Source organism: Poromitra crassiceps (assembly GCF_964638095.1).
Source record: "Poromitra crassiceps genome assembly, contig: HAP1_SCAFFOLD_2205, whole genome shotgun sequence".
NCBI classification, from domain to species: domain Eukaryota; kingdom Metazoa; phylum Chordata; class Actinopteri; order Beryciformes; family Melamphaidae; genus Poromitra; species Poromitra crassiceps.
Genome location: NW_028150220.1, coordinates 7,024 through 13,998, shown reverse-complemented (window position 1 = coordinate 13,998; position 6,975 = coordinate 7,024). Strand labels below are relative to the sequence as shown.

At 45.4% G+C, this 6,975-nt stretch overlaps 1 protein-coding gene across 1 annotated transcript; it reads right to left on the bottom strand.

The window, feature by feature from the left end:
* Positions 1–273: 273 nt before the first annotated feature.
* Positions 274–4,866, bottom strand: LOC310772181 (runt-related transcription factor 1-like; the record flags this gene model as incomplete). The annotated part of the gene is made up of 3 exons (XM_083664620.1): positions 274–378; positions 2,696–2,852; positions 4,591–4,866. Coding segments are annotated over 3 exons (538 nt in total), but the record flags the coding sequence as incomplete, so codon positions are not given.
* Between the last annotated feature and the right edge of the window lie 2,109 nt (positions 4,867–6,975).

The window sequence follows — 6,975 nt, the reverse complement described above, 5'->3', positions numbered from 1 at the left end:
ATGAGTTTGCTGTATGGCTGTGTGTGTGTGTGTGTGTGTGTGTGTGTGTGTGTGTGTGTGGTGTGTGTGTGTCTGTGTGTGTGTGTGTGTGTGTGTGTGTGTGTGTGTGTGTGTGTGTGCGTGTGCGTCACATATACAGTTTGTATAGATTGTGTACCTGTGTTTATGGGTTTGTATATGTTGACGCTGTATGGGTGTTCTCTGTGTGCACGCAAAACACAACTCCATATTGCCATAGTGCATGTGTGTGTGTGTGCGTGCGTCTGTACTCACTCCTGGGCTCGCGCGGGCCGTCCACGGTGACCTTTATGGCTCGGTGGTAAGTGGCCACTTGTGGTGGGTTGGTGAATACTGTGATTGTCAGGGTGAAGCTCTTGCCTGTGGGGACATCAAACAACATCAAATGACAGGCCGTCCTGCGAGGACAATGTCCTGCATTCATCGCTAAAACCATCCGCAAGTCACAAGTGTGGTTTGAGATCCCGTAATAGCCAATACAAACTGGGACAAATCGGCTTTAAGTGGATTAACGGCAGACAACATTGGACGTTTGAGAGGGTTCTATTTAGGCTCTTTGGCAGAGTCTGAATGGAAGATTGACTGAAGGAGCCAGTATCTTGTTATCCACCATTTCTCCCCGTCTAACCCTCTGTGAGGGGGCGAGAGGCATTTTAATAGTCACTTCCTTTCTTGATAATCCCCAGCAGTTGTTGCCTTGGGGTTGAGTGTGTGTGTGTGTGTGTGTGTGTGTGTGTGTGTGTGTGTGTGTGTGTGTGTGTGTGTGTGTGTGTGCGCGCGCGTGCGTGTGTGCGAGCACAAGGAATGCTGTGAATCAGAGCGCAACAGCCAGCTCAGCACAAACACTAACGTCTGAGGTATGCAGACGCATCGTGTAACCATGGTTACACACAGGAAACGGGAAGCGGGGGGCAGGTTGCAGCGGCGACTCATCAGAACAGCTGTCCTCGCAGCAGCCACACCTCCCCTCCCCTCCGTACCCCTCTGTGTGCTCCCCCCCGTCTTCCCATCCCTTTGCTTTAGCCCGCTGTGTGAATATAAAAAAAGCACTGATAAGAGAGGAGCGCGGGAGATACCATCGCAGATGCAACAGGTGGCCCACAGCATGTGATGTGATGCTCATGCGGGTGAAGTGGAGCAGCCTCCGACCAGTCGTCTATGATCAACTGGGACACCGACTCCATGCGATCCCCATTAGTGTCACCTGTCATCGGTTATCCATCTTACTCGTCTGCTCTACTCTGTCCTCCTCATCCACCGCTAACGCTGCTGCTTTTCACAGGTCCTACTACACTACTAAGTCTAATGATGCTATCGATCGGATCCCATTACTTGGGGTTACATGCCCCCATCCGTCACTGCTGACCACATACAGTAGCGTCACACCGTGGCACACTTTCAGACCTCTAATTGTCGCACCTTGTCCATCTCTGTTGGCTCTCTCCATCTCTCTGTGCATGGCTTTTAGCTATCTAACATCCTATCAGTTTGCTCGGCATGTACTTATCGCTGTCATTGCAGGGTATTCATTTCAGACACCTCGTAGTCTGATCTCCCCTGGCTCCTATGTCATTTCCTGTGACTAGATTCTGTGTCACAGCGAAAGGACGCACAAGGTCTCCATGGCAACAGGTCCTCCGCCGTGCCTCCTCCGCTCTCTATACTCTGTCACCCCCCCTCTCCCCTCCCTCCCTCCCTCCCTCCCTCCCTCCCTCCTCTGGTCCTCCTCCCTCTTTGACAGCTACTACAGCGAAGGAAACCGAGAAGAAAAACTTCAGTCACCTCAGCACTGGTGGACATGTTGACAGCCCTTATCACTGACAACTCAGCGGAGAGGCCATTTTGGCACGTTTTTTTACAGCTTATAGAAAATAAAAAATCGGGAGAGAAAATATTTCCAGAGCGCCGGGGGGACGGCGAAAATTCACTAGATTGCGTGTCGCTGCAGAGAGAAAACGTCCTCGGTGCCAAAACCCTCTTACCGTAAATGAGATGATTTTGTTACACAACGTGTAATTGATGCAGAGAGCAACTCGGGCAATGCCAAATATTCAGGGAATGCCATTTGCCCCGGTAGGACTGTGCCACTGCCTGGCTGCTCTCTGAGCCTGAGGACATGTGGAGAGTGATCAGCCGGTTGCGGCACCACCCAGCGTGTTTATGAGCTTGAACTGTGCTGTGTCATGCCAGGTAAATATAAAGGTCACGCAAGGACTCGCGATGGAAAAAAAAAAAATGTTTCCCCCCCCCCATCAGATGAACAGTTTCCTATGCAGCTGATGCTGGACAGATGCACATTATGTCTTGTTCAAAGCTACGTCTTAAACTCTGGGCCTGGACCCAAAATAGGACACGGGTCAGTTTCAGGTAGGTCTCCATATGAGAGCGATGATATGTTTTCGAGAGCTTGACTCTCAGGGCAAAACTAAATGTCTCACCTGGGTCCCGGGATAAAAAAAAATAAAGTTCAAGCAGTCATTTTATTAAAAGAAGGAGAGCGGGGAGCGATATGAATCAGCACTCAGACACTAGGAGAGCAGCGGTGGGATTTGATCCTGGAGTGAGAGAGATCATTATGTGGTTGCCACATAGGGACTGTGACCACTAATCCCTAATAGCGCCTCCTGAGTAGTAGCGCTGGGTGGTGAATGGGTCACAGAGCGTTTTTGGGCCTCACCTCTCCCACTGCGGCCCACGAAGCGCAGGTCGTTGAAGCGCGCTACCTGGTTCTTCATCACGCCCGAGGCGTTCCGCAGCTCGGCGGAGTAGTTCTCGTCGTTCCCCGCCATTACCGTGACAACGGTGCCGTCAGGTATGTCTCCCAGTGCCACCACCTGTCAGGGTAGCATAAGGATGTCAAAGGTCAAAGGGCAGCAATAACATACACTATGTAGATCAGTGGCTGTTAAATCGCTCACCCTGGGACCCAAAATAATGAAAATAAATGGCTGGTCCTTTATTATGGCCCATTCCCTTTCTCTCTCATTAGGAACTGGGAAAATGGTCATCCAAAAAAATAATAAATGAATAAATAAATGAATAAACAAGTAAATAATTAATTAATTAAATAAATAAATAATGCATCATGCAGGTGACTCTTTTCTATGAACGCAGAGTTCAAATGCCAAAGCTGCACATTAAAAATGCTGTTATGATTCTCAATTTCAGAAACGAATAAATAAAGATAATGTTCGATGTGTGTTACGTCATATGATCCTGCTAGACTTGCTTCCAAAATTGGTTTAATTGCATAGCCTCACTCCTGAAGCAGCCATGTTTGATAAGATGAATGTGATTAGAATCACTTATCAATTTAAGAGGTATTTAAAATAAAAGGACTTGTGTTATCATTTAGACTGTTGGCTGCAGATAAAAGGCAATGAGTAGGCCTACAGAGGTGTAATAATTACAGAGAAGAAATAACTGTCAATTTAAAAACAAGTGTCAGATTTGATTTTGAGCCAAGACTATAGCTACAAAGTTTCAATGTGTCTCTTTGATACATCCTTGAAATGTGTCAGGTAATTAATAGGCACTTTCTTGTAAAATAGAAAATAGTTAAGCCTTTAAAAACACCTATAGGCCTTAAATGAACCAAAAACCAAACAACAACAACAAAAACAAATAAACCATTATACTCTTTGGTGTCTGTTAAAATGACGTATTTTAACTCTGCATTTCTGCATATTACAAGATCAGCAAAAGTCAACGACTGACCACATGATTCAGTATTTTCTCTCTCTAAACGTTCTATTGAAAACGAATCATTAATGCAGTGGTTATAAATACTTCATTTTTTTTCTTAGAATTTTCCAATGATGAAAATTAAACCAAAATACTATAAACTGCAATTTATAATCTTGAAGACAAGTTGTTCATTGTTGCAGTATTCAATAAAGTATTTTTTAAATAAGACACTGTGAATTAAAATATTATTGGCAATAAATGTTATTTAATTCTGACGTATTTTTTGTTGTTGCAAGAAAACAATACTGAATGTGGTTCCATTATTCTGTGATACATTTCACTGAACAGTCACACTCTCAGAAAATAAACACACACATGACTTAATGCGTCCTTATTTAAAATTAACATGAGGAGGATAAATTTAGTAAGATAGCCTACCATTAATGAAAACATACCAAAACAACACATTGCAGCATCCACTCCTTTTGGTGATGTTTTGATCTTGATTTATCATTTTTAATAAGACATTCCTTATTTTTCAGAATCTTTAATAAATTCAAGTGGGATAAGTAAGTAATTAAAAATCGTAGTGGGGCCAGACAGAGATTGGAGGATTAACCCACACCACCAGCCCAGTTTACCAGCGTTTCACACTGCTATACAAATTAAGAATGATACGAAATCCATATTAACCGACATAAAATAGTATCAAACTAATGCAGGCTAACGTATCTTTTAGGGGGGGAAATGTGCAATCATATTCTTTTCTAAACACTATTCTGTTGCTATTGGTGGTTGTTTGCATTATGATGATGATCGACTGGAAGTCACACTTTACCACCTTTTTATCTAGGCATACCACCACATCAGGGAGCGGGACCTTACCTTGAAGGCGACGGGTAGCGTTTTGTTGCACCGCCAGTGGGAGGGCAGGACCGAGCAGAGAAAGTTGGGGCTGTCGGTGCGCACCAGCTCGGCCGGGTGGTCGGCGATGATCTCGGCCATGCTGCGGTTCTCGTGGGGACGCAGTCTTGGCACCGCCGCCGCGTCCGGCTGACCGGTTGGAGAGCTCACATCGTTCATCTTCCCCGGGACCGGCTGGAGGCTACTGGACGGCGGACTGAACCTCCGACTGGCGCTGGGATCTACGGGGATTCGCATCACAACAGCCTGGATTATCAAAAAAGGCACCAAAAAGGCTCTCCAACTCCTCTCCCCCTCTCTCTTTCTCTCTCTTCTCTCAGGGCGAAACTCCGACTGTGCGCCGCTGCTTTGCTGAACCTCAGCGCGTGTGCCAATGGAAAATGGGACTTGAGCGCACTCAGCGTTTCAAAAGCCTCTCCACTACAAACTTTAGTGGGCGCCTTCAAACGACATAAAATGTACTTCTCCGGCTAGAAAAACACCCATTGAAAGTTTGATGATGTTGTTTAATGACACGGTCTTTTCAAACTTCTCGGGAGAAGCGTCCATGCACCATAACGCAGGCGAATCGTTCATGTGTGTATATAAATAGCATCATATAAATGTCCAAGCGCGCAACAGCCATACAATATAAAAATACGTCTAAAATGGAACAGTCGACCCAGACGCTCGAAAAGTTTTTGTCTCTTTCCTTTAGTGAAAACTCAAAGCGCTGCTCCAGGTGCGTCATTGAAGTCTTTGTGCCAAACTGAAAAGCTTTCTCAGAGCCCGCAGGCTATGTACACACAAAAAGTTTTCAAAGTCAGCTGGAATACGGCTTTTTAACAATACTTAAAAGAGTGCTATTTATAGCCGCGCGCGTCGTCAACTAATTGTTCATATTTTGCCATGAAGCCGCTCCGCCGAACCGCACGTTTTGCATATAGGGTTAAAAATGGTTGATGAAGTGGGGGGAAAAAGAAAGGGAAAATCATCGCCGGTGAGATGAAGGAGGCGGAAAAACGAGAGCCGTTTTTGTAGCCGTAAATGTGGTTAGTGTTTGGAGGCCGGGGTTTCCCGTGGCTCAGGCTTTTTGCGGTTTATATAGCTCAAGCGCCCAGCAATTATTGCGCTGATGCGACTCCAACACGTGGTGTCTGGAGTCAGATCCATTCCCTCCACGATAATCTATCACGCCTATAGACGGCTGGACAGGTCTATATCTAATGTCTGCGCCCACATAAAACACACGGGGGCTACGCTTCAGGCATGCATCTTTTCTGCTCAAGTTATTCAATAAACAGTTTCACATACCGACATGTTACCATTCCCCTGGACGCTCCATGCGCTCCTGACTTTGGAAGTGATCATTTTTGAGTCGGTAACACGAATCAGTCCATCAGCCGTGTAGTATTACCCACTGCACTATCTGACAATATGCGGTTCAGAAGATCGTTCAGAGAGCCGCGCTGAGGTAAGAACAGAAGTTGCTCTCTATAGAGTGAGTGAGTCACCGGAGAGCCGGGGACTCAGGTAGAGAGGTGCAGGAGTAGAGTTTCACTCGGTCGCAGGGGAGAGCTGTTGTGCAGGTATCCAGGTACTCCGCTCCGCACTCATGTTATTTTATGGTGATTCATTCACCCGTGTGGCCGTTTGCTGTAAACCTGTTGCGCCTTTTATGTCAAATCGAAGTTGACACTTTGATTCGCCACTTACACCAATTATGAAAATTTTATAATATATATTTTATTAATGTAGCTGAGGATAATGTATCAAACGGAGCTTCTCATGGCACCAAAAACACGCCGTTTGGAGACTTTTGGCAATGCGTAATTACGCACAACTTAGGAATCGACCTAGGACCTTTAGGAAACGTGTTGCCTATGTGTATCTCTCAAAATGCAAAATATTTTATTCAAAGCATGTTGACCTGCGTTTTTCCACGGGTAAAAAAAGTGCACATACATGAATATCACTGCTTGTTTTGCTGGATAATTAAATACACCAAAAACAAATGACATCCTAACATACGGTAGTTACAATTTCCCTTCTGGTGTGAACATTAAATGAGACCTTCTAATCAAACAAACAAACAAACAAATAAATAAATAAATAAATACATGTGCTATACTCTGATATTTAACGTTGACATGTTCCATGTTTTAATATAGGAAGTATAGGAGTGGATGTGCCGAGGTTCAGACGGTGAGTGCTGCCTGCCACTCATGTGTCTACTGTAGAGGGCATCCTCTACCCTCTCTGAGCTCGTTTCACAGACTCCATCTCCAACAGCTCTCTCTACTCATCACAGTTCAGGCTGCTCAGCCCCCACCACCACCACCACCACCCCCTGCACCCACTCCACCC